The 26,538-nt window shown below is 39.1% G+C and overlaps 3 protein-coding genes across 4 annotated transcripts; 1 reads left to right on the top strand and 2 right to left on the bottom strand.

Moving 5' to 3' along the window:
- Positions 1 to 878: 878 nt before the first annotated feature.
- Positions 879 to 5,024, top strand: tk1 (thymidine kinase 1, soluble). Its single transcript, XM_088075757.1, has 7 exons — positions 879 to 1,077; positions 1,263 to 1,294; positions 2,320 to 2,433; positions 3,092 to 3,185; positions 3,361 to 3,450; positions 3,708 to 3,827; positions 4,158 to 5,024. Exons 1-7 carry the CDS (start codon positions 1,012 to 1,014, stop codon positions 4,332 to 4,334), a joined length of 693 nt encoding a protein of 230 aa, XP_087931883.1. The 5' UTR covers positions 879 to 1,011; the 3' UTR covers positions 4,335 to 5,024.
- Positions 5,025 to 5,502: 478 nt separating this feature from the next.
- On the bottom strand, positions 5,503 to 17,678 carry syngr2b (synaptogyrin 2b). Its single transcript, XM_042484652.2, has 4 exons — positions 17,470 to 17,678; positions 12,154 to 12,391; positions 10,312 to 10,448; positions 5,503 to 8,549 (listed from the first exon to the last, which is right to left on the bottom strand). Exons 1-4 carry the CDS (start codon positions 17,578 to 17,580, stop codon positions 8,295 to 8,297), a joined length of 741 nt encoding a protein of 246 aa, XP_042340586.1. The 5' UTR covers positions 17,581 to 17,678; the 3' UTR covers positions 5,503 to 8,294.
- A 771-nt stretch (positions 17,679 to 18,449) lies between these two features.
- LOC121941657 (Fc receptor-like protein 5) lies at positions 18,450 to 26,057 on the bottom strand. Of its 2 annotated transcripts, XM_088075755.1 has the most exons (13): positions 25,919 to 26,057; positions 25,802 to 25,825; positions 25,545 to 25,671; positions 25,285 to 25,460; positions 23,762 to 23,948; positions 22,582 to 22,685; positions 22,220 to 22,492; positions 21,834 to 22,139; positions 21,646 to 21,747; positions 20,728 to 20,755; positions 19,884 to 19,929; positions 19,698 to 19,763; positions 18,450 to 18,589 (listed from the first exon to the last, which is right to left on the bottom strand). In XM_088075755.1, the coding sequence occupies exons 1-13, from the start codon at positions 25,947 to 25,949 to the stop codon at positions 18,506 to 18,508; spliced, it is 1,554 nt and encodes a 517-aa protein (XP_087931881.1). In that variant the 5' UTR covers positions 25,950 to 26,057; the 3' UTR covers positions 18,450 to 18,505. The 2 variants fall into 2 exon arrangements, with proteins under 2 accessions (XP_087931881.1, XP_087931882.1); XM_088075756.1 differs by lacking the exon at positions 25,919 to 26,057 and having other exon boundaries at positions 25,571 to 25,671.
- Between the last annotated feature and the right edge of the window lie 481 nt (positions 26,058 to 26,538).

The following is a 26,538-nucleotide window of genomic DNA, read 5'->3' as shown; positions in this document are numbered from 1 at the left end:
ATTGGAGACTACTCGCCTATAGGCTACAGGCTTTATGTTTTGGGCTCTTAAGCAGCCAGTCACCAAATATTGGATTGTTAGGACTATTACAAATGTGCTTTACAATAAACATTTTTATTGGTATTAGATAAAATAAACTTAAATAAAAAATCAGTAGTCCCAGGACCTCCAAAAAGCTAGTCGATGATGGTCTTAGATGATCCTGACCCAGTGTGACCAGCCTGTCAAGCTGTGCACATTCATGCTTATGCATAACACACGACAGAAGACTTAACTGATTTATGCCCTTTGCTTTTCATACTTCCCCCTCATGACTGTTATTTCTACAGACTCAAGGACATTGATTTGGATGGTTTCAATTTTACAGGTACTTCATGGAATAAACCAGCTAGAGCGACCATTGCAAGCTGGTATGCCCAGCTAAACCATCAAAAATGATGCAAAAACATATCTCAAGGTGGCCAAGCTGTTTTTTTTTATAGCAGGGAAGTTCAAAAAGTAACACTAATCAAAGTAGTATTCAGAATTTAAGGTGGGTTTTCTTGTTAATTACCAAAAAAGTGTCCCAAATTACCTGACTTCAGCCTACTACTTATTCTACAGCTCTGCTGCACATTACATGGGCATTTTGTTCAGAGATTCAAATGATGCCAGTAAGATCTGACCATACCTGTATGTTCTCTTACCTTTGTTCTATGCAATAAAAAAGGAGTAAACAATCAAAAAGCGCTCCCCGCCGTGCGTCTGACGTCCATGACGTCCTGCGCTCTGATTGGTCAGCTTTGGCGCCAGCGCACTTCCGTCTCATCTCTGTTTGGTTCAAAGATTCACGTGACTCTTCGCCCATTGGTTAAATTTCACATAAAAACAAACCCACAACCACCGGCGCGCCAGATTCAACGTTTAGATTCAAGACAACTTTTCCGGGGGAATGCATTAGTAATTTATTTGTTATATATTTAACCCTTTTTTAAAAAAAATTTTTACTGTAACATTTTTTTTTTGCAAAAAATGGACTGTATCGATTTTCCGAGAGTTCTTCCAAATTCCCCGAGGAAGACACGAGGGCAAATACAGGTTCGTATGACTAATGTAAAGTTAACGTCTTAATTCACGAGGCTTAAATGAATACAGATAATCACGACATTGTATAAGCTAGCGATAGATGTGTACATCCAAGAAATGTCATTTATGTATTTTTCACTTTCAGCTCTGTTGACTTCTAATCGTACCGACTAACAGCTCCTCACTGTTGTTTGCAGGTCATCTTTGGACCGATGTTTTCAGGCAAAAGGTTAGTTATTCATCAAAAAACATAAAAACAGCGTCTGGATGTACTCCTAGTTTGCTTTTTTAAAAGATTCATGTTTCTTTTTAAGGTAATATTAAAACAATATTCCGCGCAGACTTCCCGCCAAATATCTTCTATTGTTTACCCAGCTGCTATCAACGTGTTGTGACGCGTACAGTGCTACAGTGTGCTCATTATACTGACACGTTATAGGACCACTTAACATTTATATTGCACATGATATTTAACAACAATGCATTTTTTATGGCTGAATCGTGTACTCTGTTTTAAGTTGTGATCCTGTAAATTGCTTTGTTGTTTTGGTGCATTTTTCTCCTTGTTTTTATGTTATTGTTGTGCACGTACTTTGTTCTTTGAAACCTTATTCACATCCTGCAGCACTTTGTGTTTTCAAAGGTGCTATATAAGTCAGATTTTACATACTGTAACGGACTGACTGACGTGTTTATGTTAATTGTGATGTCAGGTTCACAGTGTTAAGGCAGTTATGCTTAATTAAGGAGGGGATCAGTTAGAGAGTTCAGAGTTACCAGTTTTCTTCAGGTCAGCGAACACACCATGCCTGTAATATGAGATGCTTTGACGTAAAGCCTGTCAGTCTCTTGTTGCTGCCTATCACAGTGAGTTGCATGAGAAGACTCACCTGTGATTGGCAGGAAGTCAGGAGGGTTGGTTGTTATTCTTCCTGGAGAGAGGTGTGTGTGTGATTCGGGGAAGACGGCGGCAAAAAGCTAAGAGTTGATGAGTTGTGTTACCAGAGCAGTAGACAGGCTGCTTTTGTTATTTTGGCGTTGGTTACGGCCTTCAGTAACCTGTGTTCTGTGTCAGAAATAAAGAACAGAGAAACGAGAGAACGCTTGGTAGCCTCGCCAGTGTGAGTCGCTACAATACTTAGATTATGCATGTTATGTGAAATACGTGTTAAGAGAGGCACTAACTAAAACTTTTTTTTTCCTGTGGGTTTCCACGAATGTAAACTGAATTATTGTTGTTTTTTCACTTTGCAGCACTGAACTGATGCGAAGAGTGCGCCGTTTCCAGATAGCCCAGTACAACTGCTTGGTGATCAAATATGCCAAAGACACACGTTATTCTGATAAAGGCATGGCCACACACGACAAGTATGTCCCCTGTCTTCATTTATTTATTTATTTATTCATTTTTAGCCAAATTGCTCACATTCACACAAATACACTATCTGTTTTTGGGGGATGTCGTACACACACCTACATATGCAGTTTTCCTATAATGATACATAAAACACGAGGTGCACTGGCTGTTTTTTGAAACATGAAACTGTTTTTGTTTGCATATACCTATTGTAACCACAATGGGTGAAACAGAGATGGCAAACTGATGTGAAGCTGACGTAAATGTGCTGAGAGGATCTCTACAAGTAAAACAATTAAACTTTTAACTAAAAGAGTGTTCTTTATGTGGAAATTTATGAAATCAGGAGTTGCATGAGTTGCTTTTAACTTGGGCAGAAATACCGACTTTCTGATCCATGATACCTGAACAAAAGAGGACCTCTAGTGGTGAGATTTCTTGGTAACTGTAGATTTTCTTGTCAGTAAATGTTTTGTTGGACCTGAATAAAGCGGGTAGTTCTTTGCAAACTGTTTGTTGTACACTTATATATATAAATATATATATATATATATATATATATGTATATATGTGTGTGTGTGTGTGTGTGTGTGTGTGTGTGTATGTATTATTTATTTATTTCATTATTAAGTTTTTTTTTCCCCCCCTTCTGTCCTGTCCATCTTTTAGGAACACGATGGAAGCTGTACCAGCCAATTGTCTTGCAGATGTGCGGCCTCTGGCATTACAAGCCTGCGTCATTGGAATTGATGAGGGACAGTTTGTAAGTGTGTGTGTGTGTGTGTGTGTGTGTGTATATATATATATATATATATATATATATATATATATATATATATATATATATAGTGTATACTCGCCTCTTCTTTACCCTTTACATACCCTTTACAAGCAAGCGGGACAAATTTCTCAATAATTCTTCTTTTGTCTTCTTCTAGTTTCCAGACACGGTGGAGTTTTGTGAAGAGATGGCCAATTTAGGGAAAACAATCATTGTAGCCGCTTTGGATGGAACCTTCCAGAGAAAGGTGAGGATCAGTTTGTCTCAGTGTGACGCTGACAAACAGACACTGTGTGCTGCAGACAGATAGAGCACCTCTGTGTGTATAGACACAACAACATGTCTGAGACAAACACATGACTTGACAATCTGCACCATAGCAGGCCGCTCAGTGCGCTCATTATTCCTCACTATAGCGTGTCTCTTCTGTCCTGGTAATGTGATTATACCTCCACCAACTCATTGTTGCTGAATGCTTTTCTGCTGTCCTGTGCATTCTTGTAGCCATTTGGGAACATCTTGAACCTCGTCCCTCTAGCGGAGAGCGTGGTGAAGCTCCACGCCGTCTGCATGCAGTGTTACAAAGAAGCTGCCTACACAAAGAGGATCGGAGCCGAGAAGGAGGTGAGGAGGCCAACCAAAGAAAAGTCCCCAATAAGATCACCCTGAAGTGCATGTTTTTGGCTTGGACACATTACTGTATTTTATATATACATATATATATATATATATATAAATAATTGTATTATAACCAGATACAGTATGTGAAATATTTGAGCAGATATTCCTTTTACTAAAAATCCAAATGTTTTAAAAAAAAAAAAAAAAAAAAGATGTGGATATTGTATCACCATCACCCACTCTCAAATGTAATGTGGTTAGATTTGGTGAGACAAAAGTTTTCCCTCTTTTTCCATCATCAAATTAACCGGTCAACGATTGTTTGTGCTGCAGGTGGAAGTGATTGGAGGAGCTGACAAGTATCAGGCGGTGTGTCGAAAGTGTTACGGAGGTCTGGTGGTGAACAAAGAGAACAGTGCTCCCTTCAGGAATGAAACTCCACAGCATCTCACAGGGAAAGTCATGGACTCTGCAGTTCCCAGGAAGCTTTTCTCCTCTCTTCACATCTGAAACTCAAAATAAGTATTGTGGAAGTTGAGCAGGAGAGTATAAATGTGGCAATCAAATGTTTTTTTTTTTTCGTGTGCATGTGTGTGACAATTCGTGAACTAAAATTGTATTCTTTTATCCAACATTAAGTTTTTACTGGGTTAGAGTATCCTTGTATTTTAAGTACCTAAACTTTTCTAAAGAATTGGATTAGTCAGCACAATTAATCTCCTTAAAGCCTTTGTGTTTGTAATTGGTGTCTAAGTGGGAAAGAACAGTATTATTCTCTGCATTTTGTTTTTACTTGACATGACAACACACTTGATAATAACACTGGAAATGAGTTAACCAAGTATAAACTCGCTGTCATTAGTTCAACTACACTGTGGTGTTGATATCTGTGGTTTTTGTTTGGGTTTCTTCCAGCATCTCGAACTGTAGCAAATAGGAAATCTGTCAATGCTAGCTGTACAGTATTTGTGTATCAGTCTGTCCTATAAGCCTGTGAATTGTATTCGAAAGTTTATTGATATTTTCTGACACCCCTCTTTTCCTCTGTATAAACTTACTGTGCATGTTTTTAATTGTAACACAAAGTGTGATATGTAAGCCAATGCCCTCTCACGCTACAGGGATTAAAATAACCTGTTTAAATCCTGGCAGGCTCTGAGGCGGTGCAGTGAGCTGACAGGTTGAAATGGGAAAAGTATATCCTCTGAGTGCATGAGTGGAACAATATCGTAATATAACTGAGCATCCTATGAATGATTTTATTCTATTTTTAAAAAAAGGTCTCAGTGAAGTGCTGTTATGCTTCTGAAAATATGACATAAAATTAACACAAGATGAGGGCAGAGGTCAAAAGGCAACTTCACAACTGTCAAAAAACTAAGATAACCGCCTCATGGTTATAGCGCGCCTTACACCCGTCAAGTTACACTTACGGTTTACATCCATGTTCACACACATCAACCCAGCAGCAGAGAAAAGCTACAATCAGCACAGTTTCAAGGTGGCTCAAGTGAGTGTTTGTGCCAGATTTGAAAAAAAAAAATCCCTCAAGGTGTACTCGCAAATGTGACGGACGGACACTCAAAAACATAACGCCTCAAACCACGTTTATCGACAACACAGGCATAAAAATTGCTTGGAGTGAACAAACAAATCAAACCAACAACAGTCTGACCAGTATGTTTGTGCCACTTTTTATAAAACATTTGTAGCAATCACAAATCATAAACACAAATCATTCTAGTTTCCTCACATCTAAAACATGGACCATAATGAAACATAAATCAATCAAGCAAAATGACAAATTTGCAAAAATTTCAATGTGGGCTACAAAATATTAATTATATAAACATTGCATGGCAAATTTTAGCTCTGTAGTACCATGGGGACACTAAATCTGAGGGCAGAATTTGGAGATTCACCGTCAGCTGAGTGATTTAAGTGGGGTGATTACAAGCTGCGAACAGAGAGATACACTGATTTGTAAACTAATTGAAAAGCAAACTGGACTAATTTAGCAGAGCATGAAAGTCACTCAGGCGCAGCAGCGATGGCAGCTGCGACGCACAGCTGTTTCCCCTAAATATAACTTCAGTATCAATAATGGCATGCTTTTACTCTTATTCACTTTCCTTCCTCAAAAACTCTTCAGAGTTTCATTTCCCTCCTTAAGGCACAAATAACAAATCAACAGTGTTTTCTGTATTTTTGGCTTCAGTAAGTCACACACTGATTAAGTTACATGATATACTATAATCCACAATGTCCTCCCACTTGCACAAATGTCTTCAATGTGATACCACAATAGCGTCATTTTTAATAAATACAAACACATTCAACTTATGGTCTGTCATTCTCAGATATCCGTTTACACCCCTGCAACAATGACCAAAGTCTGATCTGAGGCCAAACTTTTGAGCATTACGTGGCAACAACAGCCAAACTGGATCCCGACGAGGCAGCTGAGGTGTCAAACTGACAAACACATTACTGTCAGGCATGAGGCAACAAAGTAAATTGGTCGTCTCTTTCAGGGACAGGTGTTTGATCCTCACCGTTGCATAATGAGGTGTTAATCTGTCATTGGTAAAGACATAGCTGCTGCAATCTGCCCCCAACAGTTAGATTAAGGAGGCTGTAAACAGGAGATAAACATCAGTGTTAAGAAAACTAAATGCCATGAAGACCTTGGAGGAAGTGTGTGTCCGCTCTGTCTGCAGGCTGAAGACGGAGCGCTGTTCCTGGTAGTTAATAAGTGACTCTTCTGTGTGAGGACATGCTCGGTGGATAAACCTGTTCAATAAGTGCATAGTTATCTGCATGCTCCTCCCTACTGTCTATCTGAATGCTAGCTGCAGGTTTAAAGGACAACAATGACTATTTACATCCAATAAATGTCTCTACCTATTGGCAAGTTGGAACATGTAGCTAATTTGTTATATCTCCCATGGTCAAAGGTGAAGAAATGGAGGATTTTATGGTTTCTTGTGTCATCATCAGCAACACAAAGAAAGCTAGTGAAGATGGCAAAGCAGATGCAATTTTACCGTGGCGCAAAATTTGCAAAACCCACTTTCAAGGATGGTTTTATGGTTATATGGCTTAAAAACTTAACTGCATGATCTCTGAAGTACCCAAACTTTGCGAAAAACTTAATCATAAGGGGACATTTGGCTTTATAGTGGTCTTTTCCAACTCTACTCCCACAAAATCATTTGTTCATTTAATACATCTTAAACTGTTTTAAGGTCCTTAAGGGGAAACATCCATTAACAGTGCTGTATGTAATTCTGCGAACAGATAGTTGATTGTTGAGTCACATTTTCGGGTCATCAAATAGTGACGCAGTGTTTCCCACAGAATTAAAGTGTATGTGTGGCAACAGCTGACAACAGGCGAGGGATGATAAGGGTTTTTTATATGTGTGTCCCTTTGTGTCATTCTGTGTCCCTTCTCTAAATTCAGAGGTTTTTGCGGGGGTGACTCACAGGGTAGATTACTAATCTGTCAATCCATTCAGAGCTGATGATCACATCAATGGATGAGAAGAGCAGCTGCTGTGAATGGAAGCAAACTTTTAGATGCAGCAGAATGCACCTTAAGTTTCACTTTCAATGCGCTTGACGTTCTACTGCTCCGTCTGTGCCCAGAGTACGCTTTGTGCTCTGAGTGTGTGATGTAATGAATAACAATACAATAAATATTCCAACAGCTCTCCTAATGAGCGCTCCAGCTCCAAAAATAGGATATCTGTTTGTGCTGTCAGATGTTTAATCATGGCAGGCAGCCACAAATAAATGTGTGGAAAACCCTGACTGATGCTTTGGGTTGGTGGTTCGGTCCAACCCCAAGTGTCAGTATTTGACGACCTGGCGGTGAAGACTCCATAATCAACTATCTTCAGATTACAAACAGCACCTTTAAACTAAACTAGAAAGAAAATCAGGCACATACAACCATTGAAATGGCAGGTTTGTATTGTGAAATCTATGTACAAATGCACAGTCTCGGGTTCCAACAGAGATTAAAGAGGAACACGCTGAGTGTTGGCTGCTTTCACTCTCATCAGAGACGTCACTGGTATTCTTTATATGGCCTTTGACCCTCAGGGTACATTCTGTCTACCTCTCCCCTTAAGGATCCACCCATTTGAGGTAAAAAAAAAAAAAAAAAGTTGCGTCTTTGCACACAAGTCTATGGTCAGATTATCTAATCATCAGCGCTAATCTCAACCATCAGCCTGACGTCTTAAGATCTGACCACTGATGCTTTGATGTAAACAGCAGTGTCCCTCAGCTCTGGCTTGCAGTTGCACTGCCTAGGCTCTCAAATTGGACAACACTTGGAAAAAAAATGTGTTGTAAAAACCACATCAATATGATACAGTTCTGGGTCTGTGCAGTGCAACTACAATCAGTGCACCAACAGATGACCTGAACACCACCTCGTCACCTCATGTGTCCCTTTGTCTCAGTAGCTGGGCGGCTGGTAGCCGGCGTCTCCTTGCAGCTGGGGGTTCGGGGTGTAGGGAGGCTGCACATCAGGCCCACTGCTGGCATAGGCTGTGTAAGTGGTTGGGGTGTAGGTAGTGGGGTTGTAGGAGGTGGGGGCGTAGGTTGGAGGGTAGGGGGTGTGGTGATCTGGTGGCGGATCCGTGTAGGTTGGGATGGGAACGTCATTAACCCCACGGCGGAAACGGCCCAGTGCAAAGTAGGTCAGGATTCCCTGTACGATGAAATAAAAATGTCAATGTCATTACAGCTACTTTGAAGAATTTCACAGTATTTTAATATATGTTTTAAAGGTTTACTATGCTGGATTGTCTGTTAATGTTGGTAAACACAGTTGCCAGCTGAAGTGAAAGTAAAAGCCAACCCCAGATTCACTCTTTTTGGTGTTTTGCCTCACTATATTTGCGTTTTTGAGGGGCTGCTGCATACAGTGTGGCACTTTTTATAAAACTCCGACCTCCCCTGAGTGCTGTGGGATACATGCCTGTTATTGTCCCAAGCACAGAAAATAAGAAGAAAATAAGAAAATACAGGCAGAGTCTCTGCAGAAAACACCACCACACACCTCTAGAGTGTCATAAGTGATGATTGAGAGGAATCACTTCTGTATGAGTCTGAACATTGTTTTATGGGGGACATCCTGTACAGTATATCTTTAAAATATTCCTGAGGATTTTCCAAAATTTACTGAAGACTTTTTGACTGATGGATGCACTTTCTCAACTTCTAACTGAACTGGTTTTCTCTCATACCAGTGTCAAAATAAACTTGCAGAGACTTGAAGCTTCTCGGGGGAGATAATACATCACAGTGACGTTTAGTCACGTTATATCTACGTTACAGTGGTAATGCGGTGAAATACAGGGTTTCTTAGAGGAAGTCTAATGCATTCAGGCGATGGTTGGAAGCTCCGACACATGACATTTAAAAAGCCAACTTAAGAACAGCAAAGCAATAACCAATCAAGAAGACAGACATTAAACAAACGTTTGGTGTTTGCTCTCTATTATTGTAACTTACAGTTAATGCAGGAGTTACACAGGATGAAAAATCTCACTATGTCACTATGTGTCTATTAATTACAATTTCTACAGACAAAACATCTGCAATTCTGTAGCTGATTAACTGAAGCATCAAATGTCAGATGTTCACACAAGTACTTAAACACACCAACCTGGAGGACTTTTGCAAACGTGACTATAATACTCTTCAGTAATCAGTAATGTAAATATCTGGGTTTGAAGTCTCTCGTGTGTTGTTGTGGCGTACTTCCATGATCCGAGGCCAGCTTTGAAGGAATAGTTTGACATTTCGGTAAATATGTTTATTAGCTTGCTTGCCCAAAAGTTAGGGTCTGCGTACACATAGCCTTTTTTTTTCTTAGTGTGTCTTTTTTCAATTGTTCCCAATGAGGTGAGAGTGTGTGCCGCTGCCTAAAGAAAAGCGCCAAGGACACTGACTTTTTTTCAGAGCACTCTGACTTTTTTGTACAGCTGCTCCAAGCGCTTATAGTAGAAAAAACTTTTCAGAAAGCCACTAGTTTATCACTGCAGCTCCTTCAGTTACTGTATACCTCAGGCTGTATGTCATGTCAGTCATTAACTATCACAGCAAAGACAGAAAAAAAAATTGTGGAAGCAAATCGGACGGACAACATATGCTGCTAGTGAGTGTTGTTCTTTTATGAAGCTTGTTGTTAACTGTGTAGTTCAGCACTCTGTTAACAAAGTGTGACGTTAGCCACCTCGCTTACATCAAAGTCAAGATTTCGTTGACATAGAAACAAAACCCACGTGTAGCCAGTTCTTAAAAAAAGTGGTGGAAGTGCTTTTTTTTATAAAGCATTTGTATGCAGCGCTCCACAGCGTCCTGCCACTTCTTTTCTGCCCAATAAAAACTCTACGTGGACACAAACCATTTGGTGAGAATGAAAATCATTTCTTTTTTAATGAAAAGAAAACAGCAGTCCTACTCACCCAGGTTGCGATTGAGAAGAAAGAGAAGGCCACAGTGGCACGCGCAGCGTCCTCTGGGATACCGCTGACGTCGACGGTTTTAGTCCACTGACTGGCCAACAAGCAGAAACACACAAACCACAGGAAGCTCCACACCCCTGGAAAACATAGACACACAGATGCACAGACAAACACACTGATATAAATAATATTTTTTTCCTCACTGCATGAAAAGGCATAGAAAGTGCTCAGCTGAAAACCCTGATACGAAAAGTAAATTCCTGTGAAGGACAAATCAAAATCAGCGTCAAAAGAAGACAAAGGGCTCTCCTGTCACCATCTCCTCAAATGACCACAAGCTGCTTTTTAAAACTACCACCTCTTTGTTTCCTCGAAGAATGGCTGACTGTGAACTGTGTCGTGTACAGCTGATGAATGTTTAACTTCATCACTGTCTGTGATGTCATCTGCTGCTCACTCATAATCTACTGTGTGCAGCCATGAATATACATGTTGTCAGGACAACAGGCGGCTCTCTGTCCACATTACGCCGATGCTCAGAGGCTTTCTGTGTAAACACATTAACCATATCACCTCATTAAGTTGATGTGGTGAATGTGTTAGCAAACATTAGCTTATTATTATACGGAGCACCATTAGCATTAATTTGGAGTTAGTGTGTCCGACATTCATTCTCCTTTTAGCTCTTTTTTGGTCTCTACCAACTCCTGATGGAAATATCTGGATCTTTAGCTCTTCCGCTATGTTCACCAGCTAGTTGCTAACTGTGTCTGTGTGATGTTTGCTTAAGCTGATCAGATGGGGAGTTGATAATATTTTATTGATACAAATGCCATTATCAACTCTGCATATTGGTACAATTCTTTTTTGATTCCCATATTGATTATTGATTAACTTTCTGTGTGCAAAAAAAGTAGGCCTACACAGGTTGGAAGAGGAGACTATTTGAACAACATTCATTCATCTTTCTTCTTCTTGTTATTAAAATGTGATATTTATCATCAGTAATGGACGTGCTGCTAAGTTTGGAAGCGCTGGCACTCGTGTGTAAAGTTTTATATACATGACATTCCTTAAATATAATGCCATGTTGTGTAGAAAGTTTCATAATTTTTGTGGCGTGTCCATCCTTTATTGAAATGATAATTTTACAGACATTATAAGCGGCACTGTTGTCATCAGTGAAATTAAGCCACTTTTTGGGACTGTGTCTTTCTATTTAATTCAGTCCAAAAGTCTTTATTGGCAGGACATTTGACACGCGTTGCCAAAGTACAATTGCATTTAAAATACGGTGAATTAAATTAACAGCAGATCACATGAATAACAATATTAGTAAAATAGTGTTCTTTCTCTTTGTCACAACTTCTTCCTTGCAAGTTTCCAGCAGCATAGATGAGTTTGGTATTATTATTTTGCAATATGCAGCTGTAAAAAAAAAAAAAAAAAACATGCTGGCACTACTAACAGGAAATTATTTGCTTGAAGGAATTCTGGTGGATTGGGCAATTTGGAGCCAGTACTCGAATCCCATCCCAAGCTGAGCAGGTTGTGTACACAGGGTTTCAAGACTTTTTATGCTATTAAAAAAAAAAAGCTACAGTGTGGATGGAAAGGAGGTTCATCAGAGCAACGAGAGAGAACCAAAGTAGTAAAGTGGTAATCCTTAAAACCAAAACAGCTGAAAGACACTGAAACCAGTCCACAGAGCTGAGAACTGAAGAGTTGAGTGATAACTCTCTATTCATCACTATGAGCAACACCTTTCAAATTACACAAAGTCATTCAATCTACTTTTAATATAAAAATATTGATTAGTGCAGCTTTGAAGCTGCTGCTTACCTGAGAATCCCAGGTCTGCCATGACAGCATACTTCCTTTCTTGTGCGTTGCTCATAAAAGGCACGTAAACGTCCAACATCAGGAAGGCCACGCATGCCAGGAAGGCAATCACCCCGATGCCAATAGCGTAATGACATGCCGAGTCATTGTTGTTGAATATGCATTTCACCTCGGCACTGTGGGGAGAGTTGATGTATCCCTCTGTTGTGATGCAGGCAAACACCACCAGGGCAAATATCTACATCAGAACAGAAAAAACAAGACCTTCAATGATTTGCAAAGACACAAGGTGAAAGTGTCTGGTTGAAGGAACATAGAGCTCTCTTTTCAAGTTTACCCATTAACTTCACCTTGCATATTTGGTTTTGAGACTGACTTCCCACCTTTCAGGCAGCCATTGGTTTCACTTCATGAAAATCGACTAGCAGAGAACTCGAAACTCACTCAAACAAAGATAATTCAGTCTAATCATGTCTTCAGTTAAGAGGAAAACTCTTCTTTGGTGGTGCATTCAAATGAACTCTGACATCTGGTAGTTAGGTCTGCTTCCAGAAACAGAAGCAGAAGCTCTGCTGTCACACACACACAAAAAAAGAGGATTGAGTTTCTTGAAAGCACTGACAAAAAAAAGAGTACTGAAAAAACTTTAAAATGCATCATTATTTGGAAGTACCTGTAGAACTTTCTGCTAAATTTATGATAATTAAATAATAAATATGCAAATTTAGATTTTTTTTTTTGTTAATCACAGAGCTTATTGTTAAGCAACCAGCTTTTAGATATCAGGAGTTTCCTGAAAGCACCAACCAATAAAAGAGTACTGAAAGCACTTTAAAATGCATCATTGTTTGGAAGTACCCGTCAAACTTTCTGCTAGTACTGCTCTATTTGGAGTCACTCCACGAGATGTACATTTTAGTCATCAGGCGAAAAATATGACAGCTTTTGGCTAGAGGACTTACACTGCTTAAATGGAAGGAAACATTTCCTCCAACCTTTAAACTATGGATTAAAGACCTTTTAAGCCATTTGACTTTGGAGAAAATTTGCTATTCTATAAGAGGATGTGATCAGAATTTTTTGCTGTATGGCACCTTTTTTAACCTTTAAAAAAATTGACACCATTGATACTGTAGTCTTCAGATACTGACCCATTATTATACATAGTTTACCCCCATTTTGTCATTTTTATTCACTTTTAAATTATTTGTTATTATTTCTATATATTATTTTGTCTATTAAATTTGTAAATCTCATTGTTTTTACTTTGTGTCTCACCTACTATCATTTACACACTGAATTGATTCATATGTACTTGTTGTCTGTGCAACTGGTGTATTTGTGTCAGCTGAGTGGTGCAGTGGACAAACACCCTCAGGCTGAACTCGTGACTACTGAAAGCAAACATTACAGAAGTGACACTTAAATTCATCAGATGAAGATGATTGTGACACAGCATTTCGAGAAAGTCCCAAAAGAATCTGTGTCTATTTTTACTTAAACAAGTCGGCCTCATTGAGCAATCATCACATGGAACGGTGACATCATAACGTGTCAACATAACGGCCTCTTTTCTTACTGCTGACTCTCAAAATACTCTTGTGCTCATCGTGTGTTTATAAAGTGAAGAGCACTAACTGCTCCCTCTGAACGTCCCATGGTCTGTTGCTGTCTCCTCTGGTTACCCACCTAACCATGTGACCTACTTCTGAGTGCAGCTGCTTGCCATGTGACTGCAGAGATGCCACCAACTCCACTAACAACACTCATAATGAGATCCGGGAGGAGGATAGAAAGGGACTGTTTGACAGAGGCAGGGGGGACAGAGACATTAGGGAAGTGAATGTGGGAAGTTTCAAAACAAGACAAAAGTGAGACAGATGGATCATCAGTGGAGCGGAGGGAAATTTAACAGAAATGGACAGATGGAAAGTGTTTGGCCTGTTTGGCCAAATGTCCCAAATCTACATACAGTGTGTTCCTGTTGCTTTGCTGTCACGTCATTACACAGAAGAATACTGACACGCTCATTTTGATGACTTGCGTTTACACATTAACTAAACGCTACCAGAAGTTCATTATTTATCTTATATATGTTGAGTGTGTAGGATTTAAGGGGAGCTATTTCCAGAAATGGTACATAATAAGACTGGGCGATATGGGCTAAAAAGTTTTATTGCAATATTTTTGGGCTATATATCGATGCACGATATATATCACAACATTTTTAAATCTCCTCAAAAGCACTTCATTAATGCTAAAACTGGGAGACAGAAAAACATTACAATTATTTATTTTTATTTTTTTTAACCAAATTCCCTCTTTGATGTGACAATTTTGTAGGAATGACCATTGGTTAAAAAAATATTACTACAATTCCATTTTTGATTAATAATCATTTGTAATGTAGATATAAGGATAAAGTGGGTAAAGGCAAGTATTAAAACAAGTAGAACTTTCTATTAAGTTGAGAAAAGTACATCACTTTACTGTAATGCAACCTTTAAAATCAGGAAAAAACACCATTTCAACAATACCCAATATCTGAAACAATATATTGTCTAATATCGTCATCCAATATATCATCTTTATATTGCCCAGCCCTAGTACATAATATTCATAACATTTTTTTTTTGGTTTTGTTACCTTAGAATGAGCTGTTTATATTTACATAAGGAACAGGTTTAAGTCACCAGGAAGTGTGCTGGACGTTGAAACCAATTTTCTTAGGGGCCACATCGTGTAAATACAACTTACAGGTGGATCAGGCGATGCCTTTGGGCCCCATAGGACTTTTCCGCAAAGACTTACACTGGGAAAAAGACAACTGTGAATAAGTGGATACATTATTTTTAGATTCACATCATGTCATCACTATGTTGTTTCTACAGTAGCCCAGAACAGACAAACCAAACTCTGGCTCTAGATGGGGCCATTTGTGTTTTAACGCCGGCCACCATCGTTCTCTTACACACTTGGGACAGGCTAGAAGTTTCAGTTCTGCAGCCTTACTGCTATATACAACTACATCCTACACATTAGACGTTTAAATGACCAAGAGCCATGTCACACAGCTTTTCCTTGTTCCAGGAGCAGGCGTGTTGCATTATGGGACCTGTAGGCAGGGTTACAGAGGGAACAATCCTTGCTTTTGTCAAAGGTGCAGGCTCACTGAAGTAAGATTGAAATCAACAGGATAGATGGTGATCGAGCCAGTGTGAATACGAGATGAGTTGAGCACAGCTGCACTCAATACGTGTGTGTGTGTGTGTGTGTGTGTGTGTGTGTGTGTGTGTGTGTGTGTGTGTCGAGAGCGAGATTAGTGGCACACATTCACTAAAAGTAAAAGCAAGGGTCAACGGAGGAGAAGTAAGGTATCACCTTACCTGCCCATGAGCCCTGTTTACCAGTGACACACTCAGAATCTCACACACGGTCTCCCAAACACACAAACACTCAGCAGTTGTGGAAACCAAGGACAAATTCTGTCCTCATCTACCACGCTAGATGTCCTACAGTGTCAGCTGAGTGTTTTTCTACCACGTACACTCACCCTGAATGTGCATCCGCTCAAGGCCTAACAGACAGTTTACGTGTAATGAACCTGGTAAATGAAAGTCAGCTGTAGACTTGGTAATCTAAGACAAGAGTGTGTAAGGACACGAACGCAGTCGCATCCATGGATGGATTACTAAACGGGCCTACTGGGGCCAAAGACCCTGGTCCTCACCTGCAAAATTTCACTCAAATTAACATGTACTGACCAGAAAGATACACAAAATGACCACAAAAGACATAAAACAACTACAACGGATAAAACAAACAGATGCCAAACAACAAAATGACACCTCAAAAGGACAAAAAATTACCTCAAAGACACACAAGATTACCTCAAATACACACAAAACTACTACAAAGATATACAAAATGACTAACAAGAGACATAAAATGACCAAAAAAGACAGAAAATCGCTTCAAGGAGACAGAACCACAGGGAGACAGTAAATGACTACAGAGAAACAAAATGACCAGACAAGACACAAAATTACCCCAAAGACACACAAAATATCCCGAAAGACACATAAAATTACCAAAAAGACAGAATAATCTCAAAGACACACAAAACAACTACAAAAAGACACAAAATGCCTAACAAGAGATGTAACATTACCAAAAAAATGCATAAAGGAGACACAAAACAGACAAAAAAACAGACACAAAATGTCCTGAAAGACACACAAAATGACCAAAAAAAGGACAAAATTATCTCAAAGATACAGAAAACGACTACAAAGAGAAAAAAATTGCTAACAAGAGAAATAAAATGACAAAAATAAAAAAAATGCTTCAAAGAGACACAAAGCAACCACAAAAAGACTAAATAACTTCAAACAGACACAAAATGTCCTGAACGAGACACAAATAACCAATAAAAGACCCCAAATCACCAAAAAAGACACAAAACAGCTAGTAAGAGACACAAAATGACTAACAAGAGATCTAAAACGACACAAAATCACAAAAAGATGCTAAGGAACTAAAAACAAATGGAAAACCGCCACAGCATCTTACTATTTTGCTCCTTTAAAGGAGAGGTGGTGGTGCTCACAATCACCCAGGATGCTTTATTTTATATTCTGTCTGGTTGAGATTTATTTTGTACTGTCCACATCAGTGTCCCAACCAGTAAAACAAATTGGTGACACATTTGCCTAGCAACAGGTGATCTGCAGCTTATGGTAAATTCCCAGAACATTGTCACATGAAAACTCCTATTTATGTAAATACACTTTGTCTACACAACCATCTCATAATAAAAATATATAAATAACATTGTCTTATGTTCATACTTAAAATACTGTATCAGAAATTACTATTATAATCTGGATTAGGAGGACATATGAGTGTGATCTTCCTTTAATGAAATGCTCCCTGGTGAGCAAAGAGATCACTATCAGATTCAAATGATCACACATGCTATATTTAGTTAAGGCGTTGCTTTCATCTCATTGACAGTTTTCTGTCTTTTGTCCTCTGTGAGCAGCAGTGTTGACCTGTGCTGTCGCCGAGTTGCTGTCACACACCAGCTGCGTGCAACATGACGCCCCGCAGAGACGCTGCATATAGTAGCCTGTTGTTTCTCACTTACATTCACCAAAACATATATAAACATACATTTAACCTTAAAAACACAGTTGACGGGCTTCATGCCAGGCGCACCTGCTCTCGCACCATATTGGGTCTTACTTCTGTGCCTTTTGAACCTTTGAACACGCGCTGTTGAGACATAAACTCCTCCACCCACGGTGCACTCACCCAGCTCAGTATCCGCACTATAGTTTGCGGTTGTCGGATAAACTTGTTGAAGTCGAAGCCTCCACCTGCTAAAGAAACCCCGTATGCAGTCGCACCGCCCGTCTCCTCCATGACGCCTCCGTTCAGCAGGAGCTCTCCGTGTGCTTTTCACCTGACAGGACAGTCGAAACTAAACTCCTGCCACCTCCTGTCGTGCGCCACCAAGAGGAGCTGCGCACGCGGCTGCGCGCAGCAGGGGCGGAGCTGACCGGTTAGGGACTGTTTGTTAGCTGTGAGAGGGGAGGGGGAGGTGCAAAACGGGGGAGGCATGTCAAATATTTTTTTAAGCACTGGGGAGGACTTATGGTTTTTATGTTGGCTCAGGGGAGGGACATATGTTCGGAGTGCCTAAGGGGACATGGGGGAAGAGAAATAGATATAAAAAAAACCTGATTGTGGAAATTTTATTGTGGAAACTGAGAAACTTTCCTGGGAGAATGAGAAATTTCTTAGAGAGATTTTTTCACCCCATCCATTTTTTTTCAACAATCATTTTTTCCTCTCTCGTTTTTTTCCTATCCATTTTTTCTAATGCATCATTATTTTTCCATCTAATTTTTCCTACCAGACTTTTTTTTTTCACTGTCATTTTTTCCATCTATTTTTCAATACTCTCTGTACCCCGAAATCCACAAGCAGGCTTGAAATGAATGCTTTTTTTTCTAAACCACTAATATTAACCACACCATAACCACACCATTCATTTTAGTAAAAAAATTTAAAACCCAAATTAATCTTCGGATTTTAAGCCCTTGAAAACATCGTGTGTCATGTTAACTTACCTCAGGAAACTTTAAAAAAAATATTTCACCAAAATAATTTCTTCCCTGTTTCATTTAAACTGTTACCCAAAAAAATCATTCATCATTATTTTCATTATTTTACCACCACAAGATAGATAATCCAGTATATCATATGGAAAAAAATCTGACAGCATAGAGTATCATGAGCAGATGTTTATTTAACTACGATAGCCTGTTTACAACAATTTAAACCTTCAGGGTCCCTCAACTGGTTCATCCTCCAATGTCTTCTTCTCTCTTTCAATTTCGGGCCACTCATCTAAAGAGGGTTCAGATACCTGAGGAGAGGACAGACAGATGAACAGAGGAGTTAAACTGTCTGAAGGTAGCACTCATCCTACCAAGTGGGTTACCTGCAGACCCCAGAGGTGTACCTTTCATTATATCTCACAGGTGCATTATGGTATCCTTCCAGTTTTAATTACACTGTCATGTGTGTTTTAATTACTGCTTTTCAATGTGTTCGGGCCCTGGGGGACCCCGTAAAAGCAACCAATGCCTCCTTTTAGAAGATGTAACTATTTATTGAGATCATGTTTTATTTGTATCGTGTTTGTATCATGTTTTTATTTGTAACACTTTCAATCAGGAACAAGCTACAAATCACCAGATTCACTCTGCACATGCTCACTTTAATCCACATTTCTCTTGTCAGGAAGAAGCACTGGGTTAAATACACAGCTGAGTTTATATGCTATGCTTCAGTCATTGTTTTTGAGACTAAAAGATGCATTTCCTGTTTGCAGTACAGAAATAATAGTACACCATGTAACTGAGTTGTATTACATTTTGACTCACTGGCTTAAAAGAGCTCCAAGATACAGACAGAAATGTTATTAACATCAGCGGTCTCCCCTGTCACACACTATTGGGTTGGGGTGTGGACCCCAATCAGTCATCCTTGTATGTTAACCCTCTAACAGTTGGATCGACATCAGTTTTCTTATGCTGCATAAGATACTTTTCACAAGCATTTAAACCTCTGAAACCTAAGAAAAATGGTTTGATATCTTCCAAAAACATGGGAAAAATATTATGAGTAACAGTAATGGTAACAAAAATATCTGAAATTAGCTTTGATGGAGAATTATATATTCTCAAAAAATGAGAAAAAAATCCAGAATCCAGAAAGTTATATTTATGATTATTATAATGATATATTCCTAATTATGCTACATACTTAAAAAAAAAAAAAAGGTTTAGCACTTTGATGAGGTTATTTTCTTTTTTTTTTACATCAGTTTTTTTCCTCAGTAATTTTTTGTAAGTTTTTAAAAAATTTTTGCTAATTTGGGAGACATTTCTTGTTAAGTTTCTCATCAGTTTGCTCAAAGGGTTAAATATATTGGTGGGATAGCTGGGTGATTGGTTCGATTTTGATCTCACCTGATCAAATGCATCACTTCTGGCTGTCATCACCACATCAGCATCCTCTTTGTACTCTGACAAATCCTGAGGAGAGAGAGATGGGTGTCACCATTAAGTATTTATCCTAATGGAGATGATAAAATGTGTGATCATGAATGTAGTCAACAGACTTTGAAAGATAGAGATACAGAAATATTGACAAACCAGCTCTCCCTCATATGCAGTTATTTCTCCTTCCATCTCCAGACTCCTGAGAGGAAGAAAAAATGTCACATGTAACATTACAGGTAAGTGGAAAAAATATGTGGTTGTGATTTTGGAGTTAGCTGTTTCTTTAAATGTGTTAAAGGTGCAGTTGCAGAGCTGTTTCTGGAAATATTGAGCTTTCAACAACCCAAGGAGGAGTGTACACTACATAATTACACCCAAATATTAAAAATAATGATTTAAAAAAAAAACATTCAGGGATTTGACTCATCATATTTAAATTTCACGTCTTCTAGCAAAAAAATATGATAACATTTCAATAAAGCAAGAAGAATTGAGTATGATTGAATTCCTGGGCAGTGTCTGAGCAGTGCTGAGCATCGTGTTTTCTGATGTTTATGGTATTTTGTGTTTATGAGATTGTGACTGTAAGCTGCAGTTCTAAGACAAGAGTCTGTAAGGAAACGAACACAGTGGTATCCATGGATGGATTTCTAAATGGGCCCTCACCTGCAAAATTTCACTTAAAGATGTACTGAAAACAAATACCGTTGCTACATTTTTCCAAATGATCACTGTCAATCTGTAAATTGTCAAGCTGTATGAAGGCAAAAATGTACTTTGAGATGTTGTTAATGTGCCTCAAAAAGTTCACAGTTGATGTTGTGAGTCAGTCATAAAGGTTCCTTAGTAAAAAAAAAAACAAGAAAACAACAACAACAACAAAAACTGACTGAGGATTAAGTAGTACCGAACTCCTTGCGAATGGAAGTAACAGCTTCATGTGAAATGTGGCCATTTTTTTTTCAAGGTGTCAGAATGAGACAGAAAAATTACTCACTGAGACTTCTCTCCATACAACCTTTGCCCTGGAACATCAGTAAAAAATCATTAATTTACAGCAGCAATGAGGAGGTAGCCACACAAGATAAAAACAGAACTCTGAGGTTCTGTATAAATACAGATAATTGAGAAAAAAAAATAAAAGGATAATATCCTCCTCAATTTAAAAAAATATGTCCACACAACCTTCATTTATGAAATATCCCTTTATACACTAGAAAACAAAAACGACAAGCACTCGCTGGCATTAGCTGTCTTCCACAGTCTCTTCTCATCACACACAGGTAGTTAAGTCTACAGCCTACCTTTTTCAAAGCATAGACTGGAGATCTCATCACACAAAGTATAATGATGAAGGAGCTAACTCGAAGATATGTCTAATGCTCTGGAAAAGTTTTCCTTCCATTCCCCATCAACACCAACCCCACTCTCAAAATTGTCCCACCGTTTGCTGGTTCAACCAGGCCTGATCCAAAACCATTGTTTATGGCGGACTCTAAACTGCGAACACTAAGGTGGATCAGTTACATTGGGTGCAGCGAAAGCATTGGTCCATCTTTGAAGTGATGCAGTAACACAGGGTTAAAATGTAAAGTAGTCATTAGACCAAAAAGTGCTCACAAAATTTAAACAGTCTGGTAACTCAGCGTTGTTGTTCTGGCTCATACTGTCATTACACAACAATGGACGCGAGCAATTGGGGAGATGTGTTCATCGTTTCCTAAGCACTATGTTTTACAGTTTCACATGGATACACAGTAACTGGGGTTTCTGAAAATCTGCACCTTAAAAAAAGTTTTTTAATGAATTCTAGTGACCTAAAACGCAGTTTGTGAGTGGACAAAAGGCCAAAATGTAGAGGAAATTATTCATTTTCAAAAAAAATCTATACGTATAGACAGGGTCTGAAACTCACTGAACTTCACTCCAATTCCACAACAAATGGAGACCAGGAGAACCAGGGCTGCGAAACATCCAAAGACAACTGCCACCACCAACACGGGGAGACGATTCAGCACTGGAGGAGCAGGGAGATGAAGAAGAGATGAAGCCAGCTGTCCCCTTCTCACAAGGATCTTAAAGCAATCTTTTGAACAACTGTACCTTCTTTATCCATATACAGCGTCCTGCTGCTGATGGCGGTGGTGTTGTCGAAGTTGTCCGACACTTCACAGTGGTACGTTCCAGCGCTGCTCCTCCCTACAGACAGCAGGAGTATGGACTGCTCTGGAGGCTGGTTGACCACAGAGTAGAAGCTTCCTTGGTCGTGCAGGCGGGTTTTGTTGAGGAACCACTGGTACCGTGGAAGAGAACCCTTCGCCGCCTTGCAGTAGAATCTCAGTCCGATCACAGCGTAGTTTTCTCCAACATCATAGTCGTAATGCATCGTCACGGGCCCACCAACCGGGACTGTTGTAGACATTATGCATCAAAAAGAGACATCATGGATGAATGTTAAAAAAAGGAAGTGTGACAAACAACTCACATACCAACTTCTAGGGGAATCCTTCGACTGTGTTGGATCTGTTCTCCATTGTTCGCCTGACACTGGAACAATCCCAAGGTCTGACCCAGGACCAAAGGAACCTTAAATGTGGCTTTTCTCTCTTCAACTGTTGTACTGGCAACCAATTCTGTCCCGTTGTATAGTGAAAAGGTGACAGGCGGAGCCCCTTTGGTTGACTGACAGGTGACCACAGCAGAATAGTTGTGGGAGTCTTCCTTTAACACGGCGAAGGAGATGTCAGGGTCTGACACCAAGTCTGAAGGAGCAGGATGTCAGAAAATGTTATTTTGTTCAAATAAACCAGTCATACCTTTAAAATTCAAGAGTTTATTTACAACAACCAACCTTTGACTGTGATTACAACGTCAGAGCTGTTGGAGGAGTAGATGGTGTTGTTGAAGCTGTTGCTGGCGAAACACTTGTAGGATCCGCTGTCTTTAGAAGTAGCCCTAAAGGTGACACAAGTATTCATTTTATTTGGTTAAAAATGAACATACTCAGTGTGTTGGACTATGACATCTTTCTCAGACACTGTTGGACAGATGTTTGTTGAGGAAAATGACTCATAGAACAGGAACTTGCTTAATCAGGAGATTCAAAAAGGCATTTTAGAGCAACTGCTATGTTTTTACTCATAACAATTTCCAATACAAAACTCTGATTCGTCATACAAACCTCAGGTTTACAATTATCTCTGTTTTTCTCATGACATGCCACATAAAAGAATATTTTTTAATAGATTTCTGTTCTGTCTACTGAATAGTAGAGAGTAGAAGTAGAAGTAGAAATCATCAAGTTTTTAAAAAAAACAAAAACTTTAACTTATCAAAAAAAGGTCTCATTCCACGTCAGTAGGTGAATTTTTGGAGTTACTGGTAGCTATATTTAAAGCCAGGTGAATTAGATGTGTGCAGTCTTTATGTTAAGCTTAGCTAAACTAAGATAAGCTAATTGCCTCTCGTGCTGCATCAAAGTCACATCATTAACACCATCATTACAAGCATCCGAGGGTGGAGAAAAACACTCATGTCAGCCTCCAAGTTGTGATTCAGAGTCAGAGATATGGGAATTTCTGACACAGACAACTGTCTCCTACTTGGTAAATGAAACTATGCACAACATTAACTGATGCTCTAGCTTCATAAGTAACAAAGAGATCTCCAATTTCTATGAAATTTCTGTCTAATGCTTAGGGAAAAAAAAGAAATAAGCATATTTACCAAAATGTTGAACTACTGCTTTAATCATTTCCACACAAAGTTATTCTGATTCTGCTGCAGCTATTACTGCACTACTACTAATTATGCAGCGTTCAATCGCAAGTTGGAAGTGAATCATTCTGTGTCTGTTTTTCCAACTTCTGATCCAAATGTATTCCAGTGCATTCTGCTCAGGAAAACATGATGCCTGCACAGCATAGATAACAATTGCAAAATACAAGGTTCAACTGCTCACAACACTATAGCATCCACATAGTAATGCAGAAGCAGCTGTCCTGAGATAATCTCAATGGGATTCCACTGACCTGTGGATCAAGAGACGGTCTTCTTCAAAATGGTGGTGATGAGACTGAGAGACAAGCTGATCATTCAGCAGCCACTTGTAGGAGACATGATTTCCAGTATTAAGTTTACATCGTAGTTCGATTTTATTCCCCTCAAAGATTTCCTCTGGACCTGAAAGGATGTGAAGCCTAACTCCTGTCACAGGTTCTGTAGGAAAGACACAACAACAGACTGGTATCTGAGACTTATTAAACACCAACAATAATAAAGTTTATTGGAAAAATTATCTGTTTAAAGAAACCTTGTGATTTGTCAAAATGTAATTTTACTGTTGGTGTGGCTCTATGGATGGAAATGATGTTCAGGGAGTCAGTCAGCCTGTCTGGCTGTCCCCCACTTTGGCCCAGTTGGAAGTATCCCATCAAAAACTGGATGGACTGCCATGAATTTTTTTTTATCTTCATGATCTCCAGAGGATAAATCCTACTAACTCTGGTGATACCTTAACCGTGACCGTTTCTCTAGTGTCATCATGTGTCATGGTTTGGGATTCATGTGATGGTTTTATGTCGTATTTCCTGTTTTATTTTGTAGTTTGCATCGTCATATTTCATGTTTGCTTTTCCACTGCCTCCAATTGTGTGTTTTTCCTCCTTTTTTGAAGGTCCTGATTAGTTTCACCTGTACCCAATTACCTATCTAGTACCTCCCTCCTCTCTTTGTCTGCTTTCCCACCCTTTTTGCTCCTCCCATTTGTTCCGTTTGTTAATCACACTTTGTATTTTAGTCCCTGTCTTCCCCTCACTCTTTTGTCTGTTGTGCTCTCTGGTCCTGTGTTTGTTTGTTGCTCCTAGTGTTCAATCTTCTTTCCTGGCTCTGGCTTGTAATTTGTTTTAGTTCATTCTTAGTATTCTTCCTTTCTTTTGGATTCCCATCTTTTGCTGCCTGCCGCTTCGTAAATTTTTTGGATGCTTGGACTCTGAACTCTCCAGCTGTTATTAAAGCATTTGTATTCAGCTCCACACCTTTCACCAAACCTGACGTTGACATTTTTGATTTTTAGTTGAATATCTGAACATTATTTGATGGATTGTTTTGAAATTTACAACATATATTCAAGTCCCTAGAGCATACTATACATTGATAATGCCCCGACTTTTCATATAGCCCCATCATCTGGTCAAAATTCCAGTGTACACTTTTTAAAATTTTTTTTTTTTTTTTTCAAATTTTCACTATGTATATGTAATATTTTGGGAACGCTTTATTTAATTATTTCCTGTATTTAACCGGGTAAAAGCCACCTTGGGAAATAAAAAAAATTAGAGGAAAGAGTTCAGTTTACAGTAAAAGCAGTTTAACAACCACTTGTACCATACCCATGCTAAGAAAATGCCATCATGCACCTTACAAAAACATGCCATTTGAGATTTTTTTTACCTCCTCATTTAGCTTTTATAAGCATAAATGCCTTATCAGGTATGGATACGCTACATATGATTAACAATGTATCCCTGACAGAACAAAAATGAGAGAGACTCACCAACAACCTTCAGGTAGTGTGTGTAGCTGACAGTGGGCTCTATGGCAGAGTCGTTCTGTGCCTTGGCCACACACTCCAGGTTACCATCATCCTCAAGTCTGGTAACTATGGGAAAGACTGCAGCCTCCCTATTCAGGGAGGTGTATTCGGCCACAACTTTTTTTCGCTCACCCTCCCTAGAAAAGGTTGACAGTTAGAGGGATTTTCTATCATTACTTACTATATTTTAATACAGTGGTTTTATGTGAACAAATACATACTTATATAACTGGAACAGGATAGTTACATTCTCCGGGTAGCTTGTCAGCACACACTTAAATTCTGCAAAGTCTTTCACCAAAGCCTCAGATGGGCCGCTAAGTTCTGGGCGCTCCAGAATTAACTGACCTATGAAAAAATGAAATTAAATTAAATTGCATTAAAACTACACAAACAGAAAGAATCGGGAGCTGCAAAAATACACTATGGTAACTACTAAAACACAAACTAACACACACTCAAAAAACAACAGACTCACTGTTTGCTTTGCCACAGCACAACCCTGTAAAGAGAGGAGGAAAATAAAATAGTTTACAATAGTTTCAAATGAAGAGTTAAATACTAAATGCAGAGCATTTCATGTTGAGTAACATACCCAGTATGACCACAAAGAGGGAAGGAAACATTCTTGAAGATAAATCGTCAATAATTCAACACTACACTTCAAATATGATGCAGGAGTTTTAACGGTTTTAGAGGGAGGACTGGAGACCTGTGGGTTAAAAAAATATTCACACACTCACTTAAAAACATGTGCACATAGCTGATAGTGACACACCTCCCTGCAGTAGCCCTGCCCTTCATCATAACAGCATAAGATGAAGTCGTTCACTCAGTGGTGTTACACACAGGTGGGGGGAGTAGAGTTCTCCTAAATATTTGTGCATTTTTTCCACCCCAATAAAACATAAAAGTAGCAGAGGACTTCAGTTCAATAAACTGCTAGAATCCAACTGATGGATGAAACTGTGCCTCCAGTAAAAATGGTGTTGTTGGCAGTATGCAACCCCCAAAACGAATGGTTTCAATCTGCCATAAAACAGAAAGAAGAAGAAGCAACTGTGAGCTGTTGAATTAGGGAGAACCATGATATTTACACCAGAAACTGATGCAGAAAAGACACACATTGGCACATAATTATTCACAAGAATGCAGGAAATAAAGTGTTTGACCCTATTTAGGGGAGGACACCTCCCACCCTCCACTTCATATGTG

The sequence above is a fragment of the Plectropomus leopardus genome, chromosome 3 (genome assembly GCF_026936395.1).
Source record: "Plectropomus leopardus strain MGB_pleo_1.0 chromosome 3, ASM2693639v1, whole genome shotgun sequence".
Classification (NCBI taxonomy): Eukaryota; Metazoa; Chordata; class Actinopteri; order Perciformes; family Serranidae; genus Plectropomus; species Plectropomus leopardus.
This window is presented reverse-complemented; position numbering and strand designations above follow the sequence as displayed.